Genomic DNA, 24,141 nt, shown 5'->3' on the forward strand with positions numbered 1-24,141 from the left:
TATCTGTGAAGGTAAGTACCCGGCGGGCGGCTCGGATTCACTTTGGCGACATAGGAAAGGTAAGTCAACGATAGCTCGAATCGACTCTGGCGACATGGCTCTTGAGTAACGCCACTCGAGTCTTCGGCAACTGGTCTGTGGCGACTCCAAGGCGACGGTTCATATTCTGCTTTATCGTTATTAGTCTGTGCCTGTTTACTACTTGTGCTTGTCTATCTGGCGACTGTTGTATGTCGGTGAGCGCTGTGGCATGATATCATCTTTGTTTCGTTTGATTTCTGCCAGAATGAATTCACAAGTCCCGACGCTATGTGATGTCGCAGCAATTAAACGATTTCTATATGTGGTTATTGGTGAGCGCTCTGTTCTCTTGAGTTCGGCGATGCTCTGTGTCATTCTTCTGCTTGAATGTCAGTTGAACGCACGCGCAACGAAACGTTCCACCTGAAAGCTGCTGCGATTCAACAAGTAATTTTTTTCGGGTGAGCATCCCTCGTCTTGAGTTGGGGAGCGTGCCGCCGCAGTCGTCCGCTCTCACATTAGTTGAATGTAGAATTGTGACACGACCGCCATATTCAATATGCACTGCATCAAATGCCACGCAATGCAAGAGCCTCCAGGTGCGTCATTTTCTTTCCCGAGGACGGGCAGCGCTTGCAACGCAGGCACTGTCCGGGCGCGGACCTTTGCGTGGTCCTCGGGATAAGTACCTCGTTGCTTCCTCGCAGCGGGGGAAACCAACTCGCGCCGCACTTCATGTATGATTTCTTTCTTATCTCATTTTCTCATGTGGTTCCTCCTTGCCGAATAGTTCGGCGGCTGCAGCTGCAAAGAACGGTGAGTCTGATACACCGCTGCCATCCTTTTTCTGCCTGACCAAGAGCGGGCAACTGATGCTCGCTCTGCCATCCAGTGCTCCCACAAGATACTGTCGATATTGGTTTTTGACACTCGGTTGCTCAATGCCTGTATTTCGCCATTTCTTTTACTCGACGGCGATGATTGCACTGACTGCTTGTGGATACATTGACCTTGGTCACTTCTCTTTCGGCTTAATCGTGTCACTAGCTCAGCGCTGTCTAGCGGCGGCTGACTGCAACGTTTTGAAAATGCAAAGGGACGGTAAGCGTACACTGTGAAATATCTGTATGAGTGCTCTTATTGAAGTAGGCCGTTGTGCATTCTATCTCTGCGGTGACCGGGCTTTTCTACGATGGAACCCCGGGTTCTAGGAGTCAGTTCACGTAGACCTGGTACGTCTGTGGCAACGTTGTTGTTCCAATGATCTTTGAGTTCAAGTTGACTCGTTATCGTTGCTCCGCTTTCTGTCTACGGCTGTCTATTTCTGAGTATGGCGACACGTTTGGCGTTCTCAAACTTGGCTGTCCCCTGCACCTCTATCCCCATCAACATTGTAATGATTCAGGTCTTCCCTCTGTTCGACACTGCAACCTCTGAGCTATGACATCTGGATCTCATATGTATACAAGGATGGTGTCGTCAGTTAGTATTCTAGCTGTAGAAATGTTCCATGAGGCAGAACGATCCTAGCGGGAACGGTGATACGACATACGGAATGAATATTAGCGACTCCTGATCATGAGCCTGGAGCATACTTAAGTCTCTTCTAAGCTTGTAGTACACACATCACGTAAGGCCTACTTCAACTATCGTCACGGCGTGACACATCAGGTGCCTCAGCCAAAGTCTGTCACGGTGGCGCGAGGAAAGGCGTGAATTTGGAGCACGAGCAGTCTAAATCCTCCATCCCTCCCCCAAAATAAAGTAATCGGTTTCTGTAAATAAATCCCAAAAATGATTTTCTACAAAGTTACAGAAGCAGATTTTTTGATGCTTGTCCTGTGCATGGAGAATTTAGCCATTCAGTGCAAATTCAGTGTGTCTCTCCCCGGAAGCGTGACAAAAAGGTCACGTGATAGTAGTCGAGGATGAAGTGCATCACTGAATCCGGGAAGATTCCATAACGCAGTTATAACGAGTGTATTCTACATAACGCCTGTAACTGTTACAGCCAGCGCTACGATGGGTTATATGGCTGAGCAATTGCCCAACGACATAATCCAATATAACAACAGCATTAGTCACAGGGCATTATAAACACAGTCAGATCTAGATGCAGAAATATATATGTCACGGTTTCGACTGACATATACATGATAATGGGATTTCTCATGTTCCGGGAAGATGCATACATCTTACGCAGAGATCTTTCCAACATATGCATTCAAACCATTTACGTAGTAAAACTAGACTAAGCAGTGCTAGAACATTTCACAACACTACCGACAATTCTCGATGCATCCAGAATTCTCTGCAGCCCCACATGCACCGCATGCCCTGTCATTGCTCACCTGAGCGCCGCCCGTTGCATGCAAGCCTTCAAATGGCTGCAGCAGGAACTTGAGGAATTAAGCTGAACAGCAGGTTAATTAATGACGCACCCAAATTTGAATCAAGCGACACAACTCAAACGAAACACACCACATACCAATAACTGGAGCGCGCACACCTGCCTGTTTTCAATGACGCAGTGTCAGCAAGGTGACGACACTTCACAGTCGAGAGAATACAAAATACGAAACGCACCGCATACTACTAACCGGAGCGAGAACACCTACCTCTTTTCGACGACACAGTGTCAGTAAGAACCCACTTCCGGGTAGAGATACAAGGCTACTTGCCTCATACTTACGAGCACACTGTAGAGTACTACTAACTGGAGTGAGAACACCTACCTCTTTTCGACGCAGGGTCGGTAAGAACACACTTCCGGGCAGAGATACAGGGTTACTTGCCTCATACTTACAAGCGCACTGTAGAGTAAAATCGTCAACAGATGAAGGCCATTGGTGAAACGGCGAAGGAAATCAGCGCAGAGTTCGCGTCTTTTATGCCGACAGCAGGACTATGCTGACAAAACAAATTTCAACGGGTAGGCTCCGAGGAACACACCTCGACTCAGCCCAGTGTGGTCGTCAGATGGAGACATATTTATCGAAAGCAGCCCGCGAGTGAGGCTGAAGCTCCGAACATGCCTGGAAGTTGGTCGAGAGTCTCTTGAGATGAGATAGATTTGGAGACCCGTGTCACGGCTATCACAAAATGTCACAGTGTGTCACGCGGAGTATCGCGGTGACGTGGATCCCATTCCGGCAAAATATTTTGCCTCCATTGTGAGCCAGAAACAATATGGGCTGCAATTTCAATCACCTGTGTATTGCCTTACAATTTTTGGCTAGGTCATGTAAGCGTTACAAATGGTAGAAATGTTGCTGGTGCATTATGCAGTACCCAAGTCTTCCGGATGGGTTGTGACTGATGTGACGCTCTGTGATTCTTTCCCGGTTCCAGTGATGTGGGAGGCTATATCTTAGGCTGGTACGGCACCCCCGAGCAACTCATGTCTGGTGAACCCCTCCCTCCCAACCCATACACTGGGCCGGAGGAGGCCGCCTACAACACCTGTCGCTACCTGGAAAGTCTCCTTGACTGGAGCGAGGTAGTAGCTGATCAGGTTCGTACGAGCAAGAGAACGCCACAGTTGTGCGGACGTCTCCTGGGATACATGATGTTAGAGGCACCCACTCCCCAAGGTCGCCTCAACGTGGCGAGGGAAATCCAAACGTGTGTATCAGCCTCCAATACCCAAGACCTGTTGGCAGCCCTCGCGCAGTTTTATGAGGACCACTTCATTCGTGTCTGTAAGTCAGCTCGTGCAAGTATCGACAATATTGTGTCCCGATATGCTGATACTCTGGACTTGCAGTCAAATCTGCGAAAGGACCCACACCTACGGTGTCGATGCATCCTTCCCGGCCGTCATTCGACCTGACCGCTGAGGAGAAGAATCTGCTGCTCAAGGAGGCTCCTCAGGACCACAGGGCCGCCAAATTGCTTGTAAGTTGTCATCTTGCCTGGTGGCCTTCCATCTGATTTGAATACTCCATCTCACTGGTGAGTGTCTCATTCGCGATAACTATCGATGCGTCGTCACAGGAAAATACGATGCTTCCACATATAAGAGCATGCGCCTGAAGGATAAAACTTTCATATCCCCAGCCCCTGTCGGGTATACAGAGCTCGCACATATAATTGCCGAATCGACGAACACAAATATCCAGGGGGGTGGTTCAAAGGTGCGGTTTTACTCCCAAGTACTGCTCTGTCTTCGCCTGATAGGAGCTGCTCGACTCAGCGAAAATATGCTGCCTCCGCGTGGGCGGTTCTGGAACGTTTTGGCAGGGTCAACGTTGTTGACGACGAATTAAATGGGGAAGGAATCCATCGCCTTCCAAATGTGATGACTATGTCTCTGGATGCTCATAGAGCCTTTGACAATCTTGACATATGGTTCGAAGAAATTGTGCGTCCCAATTTATACTTGTTCGACAGTGGGGTTGAACAGTCAGATGATTAGGGCAACGATCGCTATCGTCTGTGTGCAGAAAGCAATACAATTTTGGCTGCAGCTGGTGTTGACATTAATAACCCTGTAGTCCAGCTCACGACTACCGATGTTGACCTTCACCTGCCTGATGCCCGTCTCCTTCGCCTCCTCGCGACATGCGCCAAGGTGTCCCGTCTTTCTGGGGCAGGAGAGTATATAGATGCGATCCTCAGAGACATGGAGGAGCTGAAAGTATTGGCTTCTGATGGTGGCTCTGCTCATGTGTTGCTGGATGCACTACTTCACAGTGGCAGACAAGTTGCTGTCCATTGAAGTCCCTCTGAATTACTGTCTTAGATAGTTAGTAGTTCACCCTTTATGTTTGTGTTGTGCAACTATTCTCGCTGTGTACATTTTGCCTAGAATGTCCAGGTGTCACGTCACATCCAAGTTATACCAGCTGTGCATAGGCTTTCAATTTGGGAAACTGGTACATGGCAGGTGTCGCGGCTGATGGTCACGACAAGTGGATGAGAGACGTTCGTACTCGATCGCTATATATGGCAGGTTGATTCGGTAACAACAAGCCACCTCGATTCCGAGTCACTCTCACTCATGTAACGCAACGTCCACCGGAATCTCTAGAATAACTATTGTAATACTAGAACGGTACGTTAGACATATGATCTCGTAAGGTTCGGGCTTTAAGGTTCAAGAGTTCTTGCATATTGCAGATTTATTGGACTTGGGAGTCATAACACGGTGAAATCGGCGAGTTTGGTCGGGCGTGGTGGCCAGACAGTACGTTCTAACGTATACAATTTTGACGTGATATACTCATTTTTAGGCTGTATGACGAACACCTTTGACAAGCGGCGTAGGCGACTGAAAGAGATCGCCGAAAGCACCCTAGAAGCCATCGAGCAAGGGTCTTTCTCTCTCAACAACGTTACTCACGACCTGAACTCTCGGATTGTGCGTGCAAAGAAGAATACACGATATTACGCTCCAGACTCCCTGCTTTCCAGATGGTCCTCACTTTCTCCGCCATGGAGGTCGCCCCAAACGCCGACCAAAGTCTCCCTGTTGGAGACGTCTACGCTGGAGGGTGCGCGGTGGTTATCCGCGACACACAGCGGAAACCGACCGGCTTCTGATGCCTCTGCAAAAATCGCCATTCTCAATTTTGCATCCGCGAAGAAGCCTGGCGGAGGCTTCAAGAGCGGCGCACAGGCGCAAGAAGAGTCCATTGCCCGCTCGTCCACGCTATACCCAACACTGATGACGCGCACCGGGCAGGAGTTTTACACGCTCCATCATCGCGACCAGAAGGGCGGGTATTACTCCCACGCGATGATCTACTCTCCTGGTGTCACGGTCTTCCGAGATGACGGCGGTGGATGGGTCGAGCCGCTGGATGTCGACGTGCTTACCAGTGCGGCCGTCAATGCTGGCGTGGCCCGACACACGCTGCACGGTCGCGTGGCGGGGCCTGCGGTGGAAGGAAAGATTGAGAAAGCCATGCGAGAGCGGATGGCACGGATTCTGTATCTCTTCGAGAGCAACAGAGCGACTTCGATTGTCCTAGGCAGCTTTGGGACGGGTGTATTCAGGAACAATGTCGCCGTTGTAGCAAACATTTGGGCCGACCTACTGCTTTCGGACGGAGCGAGGTTCAAAGATTCTTTTGACCACGTCGCGTTTGCAATACTGGGCAAACCGACGTTTGAGGAATTCCAGAAGGTCTTCGAGGACAGGAGGAAGAGTGGCCCGGATGGTTCAGACTCTGCAGACCAATCGAAGTTTGAAGATACATGAAGCAACTCATACCTTGGGTATTATTTTACTTGTCTTTTTCGTACCTGTTGCTGACACCTACCGTGCACAGGTTATTGTATAGGTGGTCATCGCTAACTCAGTAGTTATACCTGTTGCGCGGCATACCTCTCACGATGACATACATACTATGTTTCATTGTTATCTTTGACTTTGGCGACTTGACTTGAGCAGCAATCTGCCTTCTTGTACGTTTCTGGACATATGTGTGTAGCATTACATCTCTTGACGTCGGTAACCTTGCTCTGTGGTACTTTTGATTACCTGTGCCTGGCAAGTTTACCGACAACCAGAGGATTGCATACTCAGACCACTGACCTGGACGTCCTGACTGACATTGATTCAAGGCTACACAGACACGAGATTCATCGTTTATGGTGCGTTGGACTATTCTAACCTGTGAGCACTGGATTGCTTTAGTTGTCGCCTAGATCTTGTTTGTTTCAAGTCCTTTATGCAATATCTCCAAGTAGCGATGGTTGTTCCCAGCTTTGGGCATGCATTTCTATGCCGCAGAGCCCGTCAACGCGATGTGCTCGCCGTGAGTTTCCCCTATTCTCAGCTTATGTACATCGAGGACTTAGAACTTGTACCAGATAGCGAGAGACTTTATTACGCCTCAGCTGGGGCACAATGTCCAAAATCCGATATCATAACAACGGCCTTTCATTGGGTATAGGTGTACGGCATTTCTACGCCATCAAGCAACCATCAAGCACCATTGCCGTCACTGATGTCCAGTCCATCCGAATATTTTCCTCAAACTGCTCAGCGTGATCGGTTGATTCAAAGCTGTCAGGGTGAGAGTATTTATGTCTGCCCAGAAAACGTCGACTGCCTCGGCATCTCTGTAGCACTGGGGTTAATCGCGACCTACTCGGGTTCGGCGCGGCGTCGTTCTACATTTATCACGCAGCATTGTCTGTAGCAATCTCGGCCTTGACCAGCGGGCGACTCTGCCCACCGCGGACATCGGTTTTCGGCCAGTCTTGGCGACCCCAAATCCCACTGGTGATGGAGTTCCGCTCGGTCTCTGTGGTGACTGTCAGCAAGCCTACGCGTAAGTCGCATTATGAGACACATGTGATGCACGACGTATTTCAGCGGCGTGCCGTGGCGGATGAATATCGATGAATATCGATGAGGGCCCATCTCCAGGTCGATCGACCGTATGTGGACATCTGCTGTTGTGAGCACTGCACGAGTAAGGACATGTGGGGGTCTTGAATCGCCCATACGCAAAACACTCCATGTCGTATACTATTCGCTTGTGAGGCTACCATCTCCAAACGCTCGGACACTGAATGAACCTTCGACGAGAACAACTTCCAACAAGCGCCCCGCAACGGTTTGAGTGGGGTCACGACGGAGCTGCACCTGACTTCAGGAAAATCTGACAACACGCACGGAAACATCTGGAGTCTATTATGACACTATCATACACGTAGATACAGTACTTTCTGCTTCAGAACGACCTTGTCGGTCTTTGTTCGCGCCCTACAAAGGGCGCGTTTAGTCTATGAACGGTCCACGATGGATAGCCAATAAAGGTATGCGAGAGATAGCCAGGAGCGAAAACAGGGGAGAGAAGGACGAGCGCATCTACAACCAAGACAAAACAGGAGTCGACAGCGGAGGGGCTGCGCGGGGAGGTGGCGCAAGTACTGGAGCGGGTGGTGACGCACCGGCGTTGGCAAAGAGGAGACGAGGAGTGGGGCACATGCGGCGCGGAAAAGAAACAAATAAACAAGAGCAACAAACGAGCGTCGGAATCCGGATACAAGTGGGTGTGTGGTGTTAATGACAGTTGCCGGATATGAGTACAAGGTCTAGCAGTTAGCAATGAGTGTGGGCACATGAATAGAAGAATACAGCGGTGAATGTGGGCGCGGAAATGACAGTTACGAATGAGTGTGGATGCACGATGGAAGATCACACAAGAAGAGACGAGAATAAGTGGGATAGCACCGTAGGGTCCAGTTATACTTTTTGCTTGTTGAGGATTCGACCAAAGACCGCGCTATGAGATGTAGTGCCACGCCAAATTGACACGCCCGACTTCCTTGATGTAAACTTGCGCCTGCACGCGGCAGACCTACAAATTTAAATGCGATCAGTTCGGACTTACCACGTAAGCCGAAGTCAAACGGGGACGAACCATATCCGCGACTTCCCACTGACGCCAGTACACATGCAGGCTACCATCGTCCTTGCGCTCCACCTTGCGCAGAGCGCCAAAGCTCTCGCACCAGTGCACGACATTCGTGAGCCGGCGCCTGCGCTCCTCGATGCGGCGTTCGCGCTCGGCCTCATCATGTGGGTTCCGCAGCTGCTGCACGCTTGCGAGGGCATCGGGGCCCTCAATCCCGCTAATCACGAGCTTCTTCGCGCGACGGCGGAGCCGGCGCTTAAGCGCGAGTGCGGAGAAAAATGTGTGTGGACGTTGCGGGACCAGGAAAGATTGAGATGGCATGCTGGGCGACGGTAAGGGGAGTGTGGGTTCAGGCGGAGGTGAAGGAGGAAGGGAAGGCGCTACGGGAATGTCTGGCAGATGGAAGTCTTGCACATCGCTCGAGGCATGGGCAGATTCTACAGGGATGCAGGAGTCTGCGGTCGCAGAGAAGGGATCTAGCATGGCATCTGTGGGGGTGGGGAGGCTAGCCGCGGAAGATGTATTGGAGGAGCTCGGGGACGAGTTCACAGGGAAATGTGAGTTGACGGGAGTGGTTAATGGAGAGGAGAGCGAGGGGCGCGATGAGACCATCAGGAAGTGGGGTTCCTTCGTGAGAGAATTCCGACCAGTTAACGCTTCTTCCGCAGCGGGGATGACTGGCGGAAGAGTCTTCCCCAAAGAGCCCGAACGGCCTCTCGAAATGAAGCTAATCAGCCTATCCCGAGTGCTCCCTTTGCTAGTTGGTGACTGCGTGGTAGGTGACGCCGGTAGAGGAATATGGACGGGGAGGAAAGAAGCGCGTGCATGTCTGGACACGACAGAGTCAAGTGACCAGCGGGAGGGCAGTTGCTGGTCGTCGTCAGTCTCGCCATTCGCCATGGCGCCCGATCTCGTAAACGGAGCCGCAGTGAGAGTGGAAGGAGCACTCGCGTCAATAAACTTCTGAGAAGTCGCAGTGAAGGCAGAGGGTAGATTTGTCGAGGTAGCACTGCCCAGCGACGGTGACGCAGATTGCACAGCTAGCGTACGCAATTGTGGAGACGATACCGACGTCGAGAGAGCAGGAAGAGCTGGCCTCTGCTTTCTTTTAGGGCCCATCTTTCCCAGCCCCAGATGCAACTTAGGCGCTTCGGCGTTAACGTGGGACATACTCGCGTTACTTCCGCGCCTAGCTGAAGCCGCGGCCATCTCGTCGACCGCGGTCTCGTTGGTACCCGTGACGTATACGCCCGCTCGCCTTTCTGCCTCTGTTTCGCGCTCCTCGAGAAGCTCGAGGGTAGAGGAGATAGAGGGATAGTTAGTATGTCGTTGAGACGCAGCTCTGGAAGCTGACACTGTAGTTGAACTAGGCATGACTGGTCGCACGACCTCGGTCGAAAGAACTGAGCTTGTGGGCAGGGAAGTTGAACGCGTTGAAAGGGGAGAAGTGTAGAACATGGACGTGCTGGCCGATGATCGAGGGAGGGTCGATGAGAACACACGCCCAGGAGCACACGGAGAGGGCGGAGGGGTGCGCGGAGAGGGCGGCCATGATGTGTAGACACATCCGAGTGCAGACGGAGTGCCAGGTATGTCTGGAAGGGGCTTGATAATGCGAGTCAGTGATCGTTGACATCGATTGCCAGAAATTAGATTAGCCACTGGCAGTAAAGTGTGTGCCTTGATGTCCACAGGTGACGAACTGCGACTTGCTCCACATGAAAGCTACATCAAACTTGTACGTTGATGCAACCCTCCATCTCCGTCCCACAGAACAGCGCGCACTGCCTACGCAACAAATTTCGGGAGACTTTACCCTTTTGCAGGGTCTGACACGAAGACGCCGGCATTTGGCGAGCGGCCCGAGCACGGCTCGGCCATTGCCGTGCACCATGCCCCAAGGCAGAAAGAAGTACAACGAAAATATCCTTGGGAAGGGAAAAGACGTCTGCTCTGACGTGAACGCGGTGTTTGACTTAAGGCCGTTCGCAGCGGAAGTGCAGTGGTGAACGGATGAAATATCAATGCACTCAAGAAGTTCGGGGGTCGTGGACCAGACCCAACAGCAGAGGTAACAAATGGGCGGGTACTTACTTTATCCTTGTCGCTGCACGCTCGTTGGTGCTTGGAGTTATTGTGCGACAGTGTGGAGTGCGGGGGTGGGAATAGGGTGGGGTCATACGCGTGCGGCATGCACGCGTCGGTAGCCTCTTCGTCTACTAGACGTATATCAGCACACATGGCAGCATGTAAATTATGAAATTTGCACGCACCTTGGTGCAAAACGCTGGACAAACTTATGGCGGAGTCGCGAGCCTCGTCGAGTGCCCATTGATATTCTGCGTGAATCCAGGTGTCGCTGTCAACGGACGTCTTGCGCGCAGACGGACTCTCGGTCGATTCGTCGAACCCCTGTGAGCACAGTTGTTGAAGAAGCTGAAGCTTCTCGTCGAGTTGCTTGCGGGACATGCTAAGACTGTCTATTGCAGAGGGTAGGTCCATGGTGGTTGGAAGCTAGTCGGGCGTTGCGCGTAGCGAACATCAACTTGTCGACTCGGGACACAGTGATATGATATAACGCACGCAATGCAGGAAACGCGTAGCAAGCACCGTTGTGTCGCGAGGAGGTGATGTGGTCAGTAGGAGATGTATTTGTCGCAGCGACGGAGACCTGCAGGTCTGCCGAGACTGCAGGTACGCGAAGAAAAGAGGATTGTCGGGAAGCGGAAAGTCGGTGCCAGGATTGTTGGAGGAGGGAATGTCGGAAACGCGACATGGCAGCGGGTATTTGAAGGGCACGAGAGCTCGTCGCTTCGCTTCGCGCAAATTCCAAATTTCCCATCAACGCCTCAAATACTTATTTTTCCCTAATCCACTTCCATACCACTTCTGGAAAGTCTGACCCCTACGTAAGCAGAACCCCTCCCGATCGGTCCGTCCGGCAATCTACCGCCCAATGATTCTCGGCTCCTTCTCAAACCAGTTTCCCGGCCACCGAAGCTGGCTGGTCATCCTCTCCCAGCTCTCAAATATTTCTCAACACCCTCCGTCGCGAACCCACTTGACATACCGCTGTGCACAGTCAGGGAACACACTTTGGCCGTATTTTTAAAGCATGGTGGAATTGTGTGCAATCAGGCAATAAATATTCGGCGAGCGATTTTAGGGTCGCCGACTGACGCTTGTCGCTTAAGTCGAGACCTAGCCGGTGTTTGGCCACCATGTTTGGCTTCCGTTGATTGGCCCCGCAAAACCGCATCTTTTCTCTGCCCCCGAGATATCTTCTCTCTGGAAAACCTCCAACTTTTATCCCTCTGGCCCATCTCGCAGCGTAATTGCGCACACGAGGACCAACACCGCGCCTTTATTGGACCTCCGATCTCATGAACACCAAACCGCTGTCCGCTGGAAAATGTGCAGCAGCGGGACGTACAGCATCGATGCTTCTTCGGCGCCGTTTTACCTACACACAGAATCATATCGATAAGCCCGGACGTACATACTCAGCATGACCTTCAGGGCAAAGGATAACCGCACTGTGCCCTCTTAGACGTGGAACAGAAGCTCCAGAACGCCGACAGTTGGACACTTGAAGTCCACCGTAATTGGAAGTACTGCTGGATTTGTACCACGGATGTACCTGCCCGACGTCTCCATCTTTTCGATCCGTTCTGGGAAAGGGGATGGATGACCACTTACGCTGCACATCGCACAAGGCCTCGAGGCCTCATACTGACAGCTTGTGCCTGCCTTGACCGCGGTCCCGGGCACTTGACAGTGAGTGAAAGAACACGAAAGCGTCCGCCGATAACACTCGGGGAACGTACACACGGTCTTCGTTGTGAACTATCGCTCGACAACAGCGTCTTGGACGAGAGTTACCATCCTGCTCTAGATGTGGTAAGTGTAAGTGGGAGTTCTTAGCATGCCTTCCCCTTATCGCATCCACATTGCTCACATTCATCGACAGTGCATCGGGGTCATCGTTGCGGTGTGAAATTGGTGCTCCTCCGACCAGTCGTGGAAAGCCCGATTCACGAGCCTATCATCTCCAGCGGACGGCCAAAGGTCATATACTAGTGACAGGTGTGTCAGGTAGGAATGGATTCAGACCATCGTAGCAATTTCCGTCTGAAAACCTCGTGGTATCGATCTTCGTGACCCTTCCGTCCAAGCACACTCCTATTGCCACACTCGCAGACAAGTTCATTCAGACCACCAAGATACTTCCAGGCGTGTTACAATGGCAGCTTTGCGTTCCTAAGTTGTGTCCTGACTGCATCCCTGTCTGATTCAGTCGTGTCGTCCACCGCGTGCTATCAACTCCTCCCCCCTCGGGGTCAGCTACCCTCCGATGGGCTCTGCATCGTCCTGGCGCACAATGTCCACTTGCTCATGATCTATGGTTAGCTTCAGATCCGCTGCAAATCCTCAATCAGCGCGCTTTCTCGGAGATTCTGCGCCGCATCAAACATACCGCGTGTCCAGTCCGAGCTCAAGGCCATTTCCCCTTGCGACGATTTCTCAGAGCGCGAGCCAGGCTATACGCTGAGTTTTACTTCCCTCCTGGTCGCCCTTGTTCCTGCTGCTGGCAAACCTCCGACTCTTGGGCGCGCCCAAGCGCCCATCAAGACATTCCGAGCGATATTCTTGCTTCACAGTTCAGCTGAACGACGTTTATGTGGAATGCCGCAGGGTCTCTGCTAAGTCTATGCACTGCTGCTTATCTCGTATTTGGGTAGGAGCCCTCCTCGGTTCGATCATGATTGTGCGCAGTTGTCCCGAATGACTGGGGGCGGTCTGGGGGTTTTCGCACCCTCTTGTCATCGATGCAGGGTGGGGGCTACACCGTCTTCGATGTGCGCTCCGTGGTGATCAATGGTGCGCGCAACGGGCGCTCACTGGCGATGATATTGCCAGCAATACGTTAGCTCGAGGAATTCTCGACCGAGCTCGCCGCAACGTTAGTTGTCCACGTATTCGTGCTCATGTGTCACAGTGGTCTTCGTCGTCCTTACGCTGCAGTGAATTCGAGAAGCAATTGATGTGAGTGGTCTGCACTGTCGTTCTCCACTTCCAATCTCTCCCACGCGATCAATATTTGATCTTTGATCCTGACTTTCCATCTGTTCTCATCGATAACTTGCTGTGTTCTTCTTCACTGACTGAACTCTTCGCCGCTGCAGGAAGAGCGCTCAGAAACGCTATACCTTCCAGTGATGAATATTCCATCTGAGCACGAAGCTCTCACCACGTTGATTGCTCGTGTCAATCCAGTACCCACCATTCGCCGCTCCGAGTCCGAGGCATCAACTTGACGGAAGTCAATACCACAGGATCGTGTATCTGGCGGCGCACCGCCCGACGGCCAAGGAGTCTTCTCTGCTCTCTTATTCGCGTCCTGGAACGAAGGATGTCATACGCCCAATGGATTGCTCTTTGTTTCCGAGCTGGGTGTCTTCCCCGACGTCGACGTGCGTTGACGGTTCGCGGGACAGAGAATAAGCTCTGGCGGTCGTACAAGCTCGCAAAGATGAATGGATCGCTGCCCTGGATTCCTCCCGATGGTATTCGTGCCACTGGACGGTTGTCTCACCAAGGTGATGCGATTTGTTTACGTTTCAGGGGCCAATGCTCGGCTCGCGCAAATCCGGAGGCGTACTGTGGCCGCTCGGTGCGTGCCTCTTTTGACTCTGCTGCGGCAGTGTAGGTTAGACTTCTGACCAGTCTCTATAATGCACCAATGCAATGCTATATACGAGGGGCCGGGGAGAATGAAGAGAGGGGGGAGAGGCGGCGGGATTGGTGCTATAGATCTATCTCCCCCCAATGCAAGGCGGCTGGTTTCGACACTAGGTGCAAGTCAGTGGACGACAATTGCCAAGACCAAGGCATCTAATTGGTTTTATGCTTCCCTGCTCTTGGAACCAGGAGCTTCTCCTCGCTGTAGTTGCATCGGGTGATATTTCGTACTTGGTTTGTCACTACTTTAGGCATTTACTCTAATCTTGGCGGGCTGATTATGAATTTTTACTGCTTCAGATTTCCGCGTCTCGTACTCAGAACATAATTGCTCTCATACAAATATAAGCGCTGTTCAATATATTGCCTCAATGGCCTCACATCGGCCAACGACAGGACCTCCGCTCTATAGTTGCGTCCACCCATGAAAGAACTATGTCTGCACTCTACAGGACGGACATTAGGCCTCTGGATTCTCTGCAACAGCACTCAGTGATTCTCCGCAAGGATGCTCCCCGATTCTGTGCAAGAACACTACTCGGTGGCTTTTTCTTGCTGTCTTGGGGGGTGGTCGAATACATGGCAAGGTGTGCTACTTCCAGGCATTATCATCAGAATACATCCCGAGGACGTTTGTAATTCTTTCTAACAAAAGAGCTTCCTCCGTGCATCGCTCGGGCCGGCCCGTGTTCTTCGGCAGGAAGCTTTGGGTGGCATTCTCGAGTCTCTAGTACTCAAGCATGTTATCCAAGAAACTTTGCGGCATGTGTATCATCCGCTCGACACAAGAGGAGATGACCAACGTGTCCTACTTACCTCTGGAGCCAGCTTCGTGTTGTCCAGGCAGTGCAGTGTGCGGATATACGCTCTTCAATGCCATTGCTCCTCTGTCATAGCTTCTTGTATGTTTCGACTTCCCTTTTATCTCCGTCCTCAAGCGAGCCTGTTTCAAATTGCGGGGATGCAGGGATAAGTGTCACAGTGTCGCTCATGTCAGGTGGTACGCTGAATGCTGACGCAGACAAATGTTGACAGAAGTCGAGGAAGAAGAGTGCACCGCATCTCGCTCATTACATCTTGGTGATTCGGGCACATCATCACTTGCTGTATAGAAGATCGGCGGGCAAGTCTAGCTACACCGAGTTGTGCTCCCGCGTCGCATCGTTCGGCGGCTCTTGTCGCGACGCGAACATGTGTGTCTCACGTCGACTCTAAACGATCGTAAACGTCGGAAAATCACGCTGTTGCGTGCTTGCTTTTGAGCAGTCCAATCTGATGTTGACTGCGTTGTCGAGATGCAGGAAAAAGCCTCTTTTCGTGTGGGTCCGACATGATGACTGATACAAAGAGTAGTTGTTACAGAGGTCAGTGTTTTCGCACCCTATTTGATTTTGTGACGAGTCCTGTTTTCTCCTTCAGTACCCGAGGCGCTTCCCTGCGCTTCTAGTGCATGTACTACGGATGTAAGTATTTGCCCACTTCGCAACCTCTCCCATCAATCATATATTCCATGTGTCGATGTACTATCCTTTGTCATGTGATTTGTCATCTACAACGATAGCCTTAGCTTATTCCCGTCCAGATCTCCTCTCGAGATATGTCGCCATCGAGATGTTGCATAGTGGATCTGTGTCAGGTGTGTATCATCCACTTGCAGGAACTCGTTAACTGAATGCCGCCCGCTGAGGGCCTGAGGTCTCCCTGGTTCGAGAGAACATCAAGATATGCTACCGAAGGGCATGGATTGGGTTCTCATTCTCACAGACGATGCCAGTGTGACCACTGTGTTCTACACCACGGTGATTCTGCTGTGCAGATACCGTACGATGACGTATCGCCGTCTTCGAACTTCTCATCTCCACTCGGCCTTCCCTTTATCCTTTCCCTCGGTGCTCTACTTCCGCATCTCGTCCCACAGCGACTAACACCGCGCCGTTCTCATCTGCGGGCTGCAGCTGCAACGGAGACGTCGTGTTGCAGAGACTCGCAGGATAGGTTTCTGTCCACCGCTGGAAGATCTAGAATATTCTTAGCCACATTGGTGGCAAGTTGGCTCCCGCGACAGCTTCCAAGCTTGAAGCTCCACTTTTGGTTCATCGACTTGAGCGATGAAAAATGGCTCGCTTTTTACCAGTTGCGTGCGTCCTCGAATAGCTTAAATTTTTGTGACCTTGTTTAATTTTGGTCTTCGCCATATTCTGTCTGCACGCGTGGTTTCATACCGTATTGCTCGCGACGCGATAGCCAGACCGTGGTCTTGGTGTTACGACATTCCTCCAGAAAAGGGCATATCATTACTGTCCGAAGAGGCGCAAAGGCGGTGGACGTCGTCATTTCACCACCACTCGTGACTGATCTGCTTATTGTTCTCTTCAGCACGTTGAACACCGTGGGATTGTGCAATTGCTGAACGTTCTGAGACAGGCCATTGAAGGATTACTTCTGTATCTCTTCACGTGGGGGTTGACATCATTGGAATCTACTCGATTTTCCCGGTGCCTCGTGAACGGTGACGTAAGCACAAGCACAAGCCGCCACTTCGATACTTCACGGGACCATCAATACATACGTCCTTGTATTGGTATTCGTTGATTCCGATGAGATTCCACATCCTCGCCCTGACGGTTCATGTTCAGCAACCCTCCAAGCGTTAGCGGCTACATCTTCCACCGAGTTTTTTTTCATGTGAAGTTGCGACGAGCAATTTCTGTGCATTTCCAGACGCCACTTGCGCATGTGTCAACCACCCCGAGTCCAAGCTCGATCGCAGCAATAACACATTACATTTCGTGACAATCTCGTGGTGCTTGTCCGTTTCGATAATTTGGACAGTCTTTGGCCTGATTTCTCAGATTCCCAATTGCCCCAGGTGGAATATTGACTGGCGCTCGGAGTACACCATCGACCACTTGCTTGAATGCGAATTGAATATCCAGTTGCGCAACTCCTACCGCCTAATATGGAGTTGTGCATTCGGCGTACCAGATGAAACAACAGTATCTCCACCCTCCGTCTCAGAAGCATCAGCGAGTACTCGAGTTATTCGTAAGTTGGAGCACACGAGCCATTTCAAAAGGAAATTACACTGTTTTTGTTGATTAGAACTGGAGAGACGAGCTTGTAGCGGTGCTCGAGGATAGCGCTCGAAGCCCATCATGACTTCCAATGTAACTGACGAGTTGGACATGTAGCATACAAGATCCCATTCCGGGATTACGAAGGGTATGCCTGTGAAGCTTCACATCCATCGCAAGACTCATGTCCCCATACTTCTATTACTCTGGCGCTACAGCGATGATGCTGATATGAATTCTGGAGCGCAAGCACCTCGAGTTCAATACAGGTAACGTGACTGGGAGACTTCGAAACCTTTCTAGATGACGAGAGGGATATGCTTTTATAGATATCGGAGGGAACATGACTTCCCCCCTTCAGCAAGTGATGATGTTGCTCAGGTACCGAGGTCCCGGTAAACCCAGGCATCGCGCTCGCGAAGGTGTGCTCCGCCAATACCAGGTCTTCGTCGGCGTGGCTCCAGCACTTAGAGAAGGGCAGCGTCGATGGGGTCCCTTCATCTTCTGCAGATGACCGCATCCCATGACTGTGTATTCCATGATTCGCAACACGCGTAGTCTGGTTGTGTACATATAGAGACGCTTCCATGCATCGAGTTTGTTGTATAAAACTGGGTACGTGCAATCTCTCTTCTCTACGCTTGTCCCCTGCACCGCCCATTCCCCCTTTCCTCCGCGAAAGACCACGTAAACTATGGCGTCCAGAATTTATGAACCGTCGCCTCAATCTGAGATGCACGCAGCGGTGTCGTCCTGTTTCTTGGGCCCACAGGCAGAGAACTTCGATTTACTCAAAGACCTTTTCATCAAAGTCGTTGAAGACCAAGCAAACGCTCGTCGTGCTTACCACCCTGAGGACGGCGTAAGTAACCCCTGTTGTCTACACTCATTTTCTCCCGTTATTGACATTTGTTCAGATTTTCATCACTACTGAGATTAAGGAGTCAGCCGCGTATCAAAATAAGGTTGCTGATCTTCGCAAACAGTTCTCCATACTCTCCGATTTACTCAACACGTTCTCTGTCCCGTTCTACTCCCCGCGATATGCCGCGCACATGACATTTGATACGAGCATGCCCGCTATCTTGGGTTGGCTCCTCGCCGGTTTGTTCAATCCGAACAATATCACCTTCGAAGCGAGTCCTATGACGACTTTGCTTGAGATTGATGTTGGCAATCAGTTGTGCGAGATGCTTGGCTATAAAACTCGTGCTATCGCTAAGACTGGGGAGGCTATCGGATGGGGACATATCGCGTGTGACGGTACTGTCGCAAACTTGGAGTCCATGTGGTAAATCTCGATTATTGACTGAGTCTTTCTCGCAGTAGTCTGACTGCGCACTACTCTTTACAGGGCCGGTAAATTGTCATTTGAAAGCGGTGGGAGCAAACTAACGTTCTCGCTGACATATAGCTCGCAACCTCAAATTCTACGCTCTCAGTCTCCGCGAGGCTATGGAACCGGGTGGTCCCCTTGCGTTCATTGCTGACAGATTCAAAGTCGGTACATGCGCCAGGCCGAACGAACTGGTGTTACTTACGGAGCTTTCCGTGTGGGAACTTCTCAACTTGCGCATCAAAGACATCTTGGACATTCCCGAAAGGCTTTCCAATGAGTTCGGTATCACATCTCAATTTTTGGAAGATGCTCTCGGAGACTATCTCATCCAATCTACTGCCAAAGATGTTCTTGAGGTCAAGTACGGGATCCAGAGTCCTCAGTATCTTGTATCTAGCACCAAGCACTACTCTTGGCCGAAGAGTGGTGGTATGTATGTTAGTCACTCGACACGATCATTTCTGATGGCGTGTGCGTTTCAAGCCATCGCCGGAATAGGGTCGGCCAATGTAGTCGATGTGCCAGTGGACACCAATGCCCGTGTCGACCTCGAATGCCTGAAGGCAGCCCTTGAAGAACGATACCAGAATCAGCAAGCTGTCTACGCAGTTGTGGCGATCATCGGTTCCACAGAGGAAGGAGCTGTGGATCCCCTGGATGCCATTGTCAAGCTGCGAGACATGTACGAAGCGAGGGGCATGTCGTTCGTCGTCCATGCAGACGCGGCGTGGGGCGGCTACTTCGCCTCCATGATCCGTGACAAGCCTGTCTACCACGTGCCAACTGCTCCGCGTCGCGATGACCGCGAATTTGTGCCGAGCGTCACTTTGCGCCCTTCCACTGTGGCACAATTTCATTCCCTGCGGCATGCGGATTCCATTACAATTGATCCGCACAAGAGTGGCTACGTGCCCTACCCGGCGGGAGGGTTGTGCTACCGTGACGGCAGGATGAGGTTCTTGTTGACTTGGACAGCGCCCTACCTTCCCCAAGGTACTGCGGAGAGCATTGGTTTGTACGGAGTCGAAGGAAGGTATGTACAACAGCTTCTTGCCTAATTGTCACACTTTTCCTGAGTGTATCATATAAACTAGCAAACCTGGTGCGGCTGCTGCAGCAGTTTATCTGCACAATACGGTTGTTGGTCTGCACAAGGAGGGTCATGGCGGGTTGCTCGGCGAGGTCTCCTTTACGTGCCGCAGAGTAAGAGTCATCCATTCCGTTTATGCTTCCTTTTCTGACGGTCGTGCAGCTCTCTGCCCACTGGGCTGCGATGTCTGATGACAAGACGGACTTCGTAGTCGTCCCTTTGAATCCTCTGCCTGACGAGTCTACATCTGACGCAGTGGCGAAGGAGAAGGAGTTCATCCGTTCACACATTCTGGGGAAGTCCAACGAGGAGATCTGGAACGACAAGGAGGCAATGAAGGTTCTCTGTCAGCTGGGATCGGACCTGAATATCAACGCGTTTGCCTGTAATTTCCGCATCAACGGCAAGGTGAACGAAGACGTTGAGGAAGCCAATTACCTGAACAAGCGCATCTTCGAGCGTCTCTCGATCACTACTACGGACAAGACGCCGCAAGATGTCCCAATCTTCATCTCCTCTTCCGTGTTCGAGATGAAGAACTACGGGAAGTGCGCCACGAGGTTCAAGGAACGTCTTGGACTTGAGACTCGATCGGAGCAGGATCTGTTCATCCTCCGAAATGTGGTCATGTCTCCGTTTCAAACTGCAGGTGACTTTGTGCAGAAGCTAGCAGACATTTTCCAAGGTGTTTTGGAAGATGAGGTCAAGGTAAGTTGTCATTACCTTTCCGTCAAGTTTTTGTCAGCTGAACAATGACGATAGAATGTTGTCCATCGGAACACCATCTCTCCCCAGAGACACGCCTTTATCATGCAGGGTACCAACAATATCTACTTGGTGTACCGATCACTCTTCCATAAGGCGAACAGCCGCTTCCAGCTTATTGTGAGCGCGAATATCGAGGACGCAGCGCAGCTTGCACAGTATCAAGCAGCCAGAAAGGCGAATCCGACCGAGAACTATTGGTTGCAGACACAACGCGAGGTGCCCTTGTCAGACATCTTGAAGAATGGCACCTTCACCGGAACCATCCGCGGCAAGTAAGTTGTGCTTCACAGTAGTCCCGTGTTATCATAATATGGTGTTGATTTCGTTGTCCTTCTGCAGGGGTCTGGACTTGAGTGAGGTGGTCGTATCTTCGATCTATGTTGTCAAGGAGCGTCCCCTTGACTCCATGTGGCGCGACCAGAATTACCCTGCCGATTCCATTCCCTTCTACCTCTACGGCTCTTTGCAGGAGCAGCACGTCGACCACATGCTTCTACAAGCACCTAATGCTCAGCTCTGCGCTGATCGTGTTGCCTTAAGTCTGGCAGAAGTGGATCGTCTCACGGACGAGAATCTGAGGAAGGGTGTTCTACTATTCATCGAGGGGTTGCACGAGCAGGCGATGCAGCCGTTCAGCAAAGACGATCCGCCGAACTTCTTCAAGGCAGGCACCAAGTTCAACGTCAAGGTTTACAACGATCCACGTGCTGCAACCACGCATGGCCCTGGGTTGGCGAAGGTATCCCCCAGAGATTTCATAGCTTCCGGCACTCTCACACTAGGCACTGGGATTTTCGTCGACTACACTGACTTGAATAGAGAGGACTTCATCGAGGGCAAGCAGCACACCACCAACTACACCTCGAACAAGATTAGTCCTGCCATTAGGCAGGAGTGGCAGGACGTTATGAGGTCTTATGTGGGTTGAACACGAGCTTGCAGTTATTGTGGCGACGTTGTCCGGTTCGTGAGCAAATGTACGATTAACGATGATCTAAAAGATGTACTATATTAGTGGAAGGATCACGTTGTAGGAAATATGCAATTATCACTTGATCATCATACACTCGATTATCACCCTGTTCGAGAAAACAAGTAAATTTAATTGACTATGCCGATAAACAGCTCAGGTTCGTAAGAGACACCTCGTCAGCTACTGCGTAAAGAAAATTACGACGACCTGTGGGTGTTCAGTGACCACGTGGTGCACACGCGATCGGGCAAACGATCGGAAGCAGGGCCTGTCGCGCACGCGCCTCAAGTTCCTCTTTCTGCTGCAACCAACTCTTATCCTTCTCGATATCAGCATGGGTGCCGCTGAGTCGACCGCTCAAAATACGGAAGACAACCGCTTTGTGTCGGGAGATCATTACACGGTGTTGGGAATCACAGAGAGCGCTACAGCTGAAGAAATAAGGGTACGTTCACAACGCCTTTGCACGCGTAAACTAGCGGAAAAGTCCCTTCCTGATGGATGTCATGCATCTGAGACACATTGATTAAATAAATCTGAGCGTAGGTCGCGTTCAGAAAGCTCGCACTAGTTCATCACCCGGATAAGAACATGAATGATGTAGAAGGTGCCACTCAGCGATTTGCAGCGGTACAGCAAGCGTACGAGGTGAGCGACTTGATTAGTGGCCGTGTTTTGCCTTAAGCTAGTTCAACTTGGACCTCGTAGATACTAAGCAACGATCAAGTGAGAAAAGAGACGTTCGAATGGGTCGCGTGATATTTTCTGACATTCCTGTGGCGACCAGGATCGCGCGTACTACGATAGCCAGAAAGCCTTCCGTGTACCACAGCCAACACAGAAGGAAGAACAGGAAGAAGAAGTTACATCCACGATGCCGGGTTTCCTTCGTCCAGAAGCTCGTCCAGAGCAGGTCACACCAGAATCTGCATCTCGTCGGACACAGCCGAACGGAAGCTGGCGGGGAGATGGCAGATCCAGTCCAACATTCAATTCCAAGAAAATTTTGACATTTGAGGATATCATCCGCTTTCACCTGCTTCTCTCTCCCGAATTGGACTTCTTCGGCGATGGTACCCATGTATGTGATCAGCATGAAATCAAATGCCGTCACTGATAGTGTTGTCTCTTTGAAGAGTTTCTATGCCTTGTATCACGAAATATTCCATCGCATCGCAGCAGACGAGCCTGACTTTAAAGCGGATTCGTATATGTGCTTCGGCAATTCTGCAACACCATGGAAATTGCCAAGAATTTTTAAGCAGATGAGGCCCTCTCCCGTCTCTGTCGCTGACTTCTACGATTCCTGGATGAAGTTTGAGACGTCAAAGGACTTCTCTTCTGTCGTGGATTTGCAAACCTCAAATGCCGGCTCTCGCAAAACACAGAAGTAAGTGACCCTACACTTCGTTCTTGAAATGTTTCCTAGTGTGCCTCTTTCCTGGTGTAGGAAAACACGGCAAAAAAATAACTATCTCCTCAGGAAGGCGGCTGATGACTACAATCAGGCAGTCAGAGTATGAACACTCAATACTGGTGTTCCAATTTTCCAGACTGAAATGCATCTCGATAAGGCACTGGTGACCATGGTACGCGCCGTGGATCCTCGGTATATTTGCAGAAAGTCGCCTTGCATGTGCCGTGCATGCTATGCCGAAAATTTCCAGAAGACTAGGCGTAGACGGTGATGTGAGGAGGTACACATCATGGTATTATACCTTTTTGGCTCGTGGTGTCGACAAAGCATCGAGATGACTTTCACACATTAAGCTTGTGGTGCAGATGTGGAAGTCTGGTTATGAAGTTGTATCTTGTAGCGATTAGCCAAATGTACACCGTAATAATGTCTGTTGATATCCTGCTTCGCAATTGATGCTTCACGTTTCTGGTGATACATCAGCATGCCAGGCCTCCGAGTTTCTCCGCCCTCGTCGATTCCTACCGCGTAACCCGCAGGAAATGAACTTTAACGAGGTAAAAATGGCCGATGATACGCCCTCACATCATTCTCACAAAGGGCATCCACAATGTAAGTCTGGGCGTGTAAGTTGTTTATGTTTTTCCGCTCTCGCAAGAACGACTTTGACCTCGAGGCCACTGCATATAGTTGCGCGTTTTCGTCACGGTAACCTCGTCGGCAATGTGGAGGAGCACGTCGCCACCTGATGAATAGATTCGGCAGCGCTGTAAAGGTTTCAAAGAACGCACGTTGCGCTTCCTTTCCTCTCACCATGAGAGCTCTGTGCCGAGGCGAAGGAAGAATCAGACCAGCGTTTGCAGAGGACAGAACGAGCGTGGAAATTAACATGAAATAGAGTCACTGTTATTGCCTAACTCCGTTACGCCATGAGGAGACCAGAGACACAATGGGAAAATTAAGCAAATCAGCGCAACATCATCAGCGGAAGTTCGCAGTTTCTGGGGAAAATAAGTTAAATGCAGGCGGGAACAGACATATTCGGCGACAGTCGACAGGTATATGTGACGTACGGTTGAGATCTATGAGCAAAAATACAGTGCATGCAAATGGGATATGCCTAGGATGCATCCAGATACAACTTTAAGTGTTCACATGATCCCGAGGGCTGGGAGAAGTTAGAGTTGGTCTAAGAATATGACAACGCCTACTTGAGTAATTCATCGTCGTCGTGGACAAAATCAACGTCCTCGGCCATCTGGTGCTCGAAACGTCCCCCGTCAAGATTATTTGAAACGTTAACAACAAGTTGAACCTGGCTGAGCAATTGTCACGTAGTCAC

General features: G+C 50.9%; 5 protein-coding genes across 5 annotated transcripts; 4 read left to right on the top strand and 1 right to left on the bottom strand.

Moving 5' to 3' along the window:
• Positions 1-3,421: 3,421 nt before the first annotated feature.
• SCP_1103030 (hypothetical protein) lies at positions 3,422-4,741 on the top strand (the record flags this gene model as incomplete). Its single annotated transcript, XM_027762738.1, has 5 exons — positions 3,422-3,722; positions 3,788-3,918; positions 3,981-4,157; positions 4,217-4,384; positions 4,439-4,741. The coding sequence occupies 5 exons, from the start codon at positions 3,422-3,424 to the stop codon at positions 4,739-4,741; spliced, it is 1,080 nt and encodes a 359-aa protein (XP_027618539.1).
• A 519-nt stretch (positions 4,742-5,260) lies between these two features.
• Positions 5,261-6,226, top strand: SCP_1103040 (hypothetical protein; the record flags this gene model as incomplete). The annotated part of the gene is made up of 1 exon (XM_027762739.1): positions 5,261-6,226. One exon carries the CDS (start codon positions 5,261-5,263, stop codon positions 6,224-6,226), a length of 966 nt encoding a protein of 321 aa, XP_027618540.1.
• A 2,038-nt stretch (positions 6,227-8,264) lies between these two features.
• Positions 8,265-10,898, bottom strand: SCP_1103050 (hypothetical protein; the record flags this gene model as incomplete). The annotated part of the gene is made up of 4 exons (XM_027762740.1): positions 8,265-8,339; positions 8,403-10,001; positions 10,491-10,615; positions 10,670-10,898. The coding sequence occupies 4 exons, from the start codon at positions 10,896-10,898 to the stop codon at positions 8,265-8,267; spliced, it is 2,028 nt and encodes a 675-aa protein (XP_027618541.1).
• Positions 10,899-17,906: 7,008 nt separating this feature from the next.
• Positions 17,907-21,337, top strand: SCP_1103060 (PLP-dependent transferase; the record flags this gene model as incomplete). Its single annotated transcript, XM_027762741.1, has 9 exons — positions 17,907-18,074; positions 18,130-18,503; positions 18,567-18,571; positions 18,627-18,980; positions 19,035-19,584; positions 19,646-19,754; positions 19,804-20,349; positions 20,404-20,681; positions 20,749-21,337. 9 exons carry the CDS (start codon positions 17,907-17,909, stop codon positions 21,335-21,337), a joined length of 2,973 nt encoding a protein of 990 aa, XP_027618542.1.
• A 379-nt stretch (positions 21,338-21,716) lies between these two features.
• Positions 21,717-23,070, top strand: SCP_1103070 (DnaJ-domain-containing protein; the record flags this gene model as incomplete). The annotated part of the gene is made up of 7 exons (XM_027762742.1): positions 21,717-21,827; positions 21,929-22,030; positions 22,091-22,108; positions 22,170-22,463; positions 22,519-22,772; positions 22,833-22,899; positions 22,957-23,070. The coding sequence occupies 7 exons, from the start codon at positions 21,717-21,719 to the stop codon at positions 23,068-23,070; spliced, it is 960 nt and encodes a 319-aa protein (XP_027618543.1).
• Positions 23,071-24,141: the final 1,071 nt, after the last annotated feature.

This window comes from Sparassis crispa (assembly GCF_003851025.1).
Source record: "Sparassis crispa DNA, contig_000011F, whole genome shotgun sequence".
Lineage (NCBI taxonomy): Eukaryota > Fungi > Basidiomycota > Agaricomycetes > Polyporales > Sparassidaceae > Sparassis > Sparassis crispa.